This window comes from Onychomys torridus, chromosome 12 (assembly GCF_903995425.1).
Source record: "Onychomys torridus chromosome 12, mOncTor1.1, whole genome shotgun sequence".
Classification (NCBI taxonomy): Eukaryota; Metazoa; Chordata; class Mammalia; order Rodentia; family Cricetidae; genus Onychomys; species Onychomys torridus.
In genome coordinates, this window is record NC_050454.1 from 66,056,629 (window position 1) to 66,058,337 (window position 1,709).

Below are 1,709 nucleotides of genomic sequence, written 5' to 3' on the forward strand. Positions count from 1 at the left end.
AATGACCTTTGAAGTAAAATAACTTGTGTTCATGAGTCTGGAAAGATGGCTCAGTAGTTAAGAGTTCCCACTTGTCTTGCAGAAGACTCAAGTTCATTTTCTAAAACCCAGGTCCAATGGTACACAACCACCTGTAGTTCCAATTCTAGAGGAATCAAAGGCCTTTGGCCTCTGTGGCTAAATTAATTCACCTGCATGTACCCACTGGAAGACAGGCTAACACACTTTCGCACATACACACAGTTAAAATGATAATAAATCTTAAAAAATTGATGATCTGTGCCACAACACCAGGGAAAAGCAGTTCATCTTGCAAATTTGTGCCACTGAACCTCCATCACCAGGTGAATTTACTGTGATATAAGAGGTTCTGCCACTGTTTGTGTTTCTGACAAAGTATGTTCACCACACACATTGTAGCTCTCTGTAGATGCCAAGGAAAATAAACAAGACACACTTATGTCTACCATTCCCTGAGACAAAGGATAGGCAATGTCATGATTGGTTACAGCAATGCTACCAAAAGAAGATGAAGCCAATAACCATACTCCACAGCAGAATACAAGAAAGTACTCTCTGTGGTGACTGCACACTAAAGGCATTTGAGTGGGTTTATAACTTGAGTGAGCAAATGGAAGGTAGTTATTTCTATATACTCTTAGTAGACATCCTATATGTTTTAAGCTTGTGTAGCAAAATGACTTAGAATCATCTTCCTCAAAACATAGCGTGAAGCCAGATATCAACACTTCCTAATAAAATTCTTTATATTAGTTGCAAAATAAGATGCTACAGTAATGGTAAACACTTCAAATATTATGGTAAACACTTCAAATATTTATTAGATAACAATAAAGCATAAAGTTTCCCTAAGACATTGCTAGAAATATAGCATGGCAATAGCATGTTTAAAAAAACAAACCAAAACAAGACTCCCCTGGGGATTCATTTAAACCTGGTTAATTCAGTACAGGCAGGTCCAGTCCCCTCCTTCCAGGCTGAGCAAAGTGTCCCTGTGTAAGCCCAAGGTTCCAAACAGCCAGAAGAATAAATTAAATTAAATGATTATTCATATTAAATATCCATTTTGGTAATGGATTACAGGAGCTAAAGATAAAAATGGTCACAGAAGCTGCTTAAACATTCCTGTTGGTGTCAGAGGAAATGAGAGGGATATCTCCGGAATAAGAGCAAATAATATGAGCACATATATTTGGAACTGTTCTGTTTGCTTCTAATTTCAGCAATTCACTCAATAGAAGCTGGAGAACCCATATCTTCCATAGCATGAAGGGCGGCAGCATCCATATACATAGCCAGAACCATATCCATAGCCTCCATAGCCACAGCCACAGCCCAGTCTGCGGATGCTGTTACATCCACAGCCATAGCCTCCATAGCCATAGCCCAGGCCTCTGAAGCCTCCATAGCCATAGCCCAGGCCTCTGTAGTAGCCATTGTAGTAACTCATAGTGTCGGGAGTGGTATGTTTGTTCTGCTCTTTAAGAAGAGATCAATTGTGAGTGTGAGCTTCAGCACCTACAGCAAAGCTTATATACTCTGGGCAGAGGATGTGATAAAGCATGTGCCCCTCCTTTGTGTCATTCCATGAATTGTAATTACCTGAGACAGCACATTCATGTACTCTCATTTGACCAACATTTGTTAAGATTGTTTAAGATTTTTTTGACTACCTTGTGATTTTGTCT

At 39.4% G+C, this 1,709-nt stretch overlaps 1 protein-coding gene across 1 annotated transcript; it reads right to left on the reverse strand.

Annotated features, from left to right (window-relative positions):
• Positions 1-1,252: 1,252 nt before the first annotated feature.
• Positions 1,253-1,471, reverse strand: LOC118593779 (keratin-associated protein 19-5-like). The gene has a single exon (XM_036203301.1). It carries the CDS (start codon positions 1,469-1,471, stop codon positions 1,253-1,255), a length of 219 nt encoding a protein of 72 aa, XP_036059194.1.
• Between the last annotated feature and the right edge of the window lie 238 nt (positions 1,472-1,709).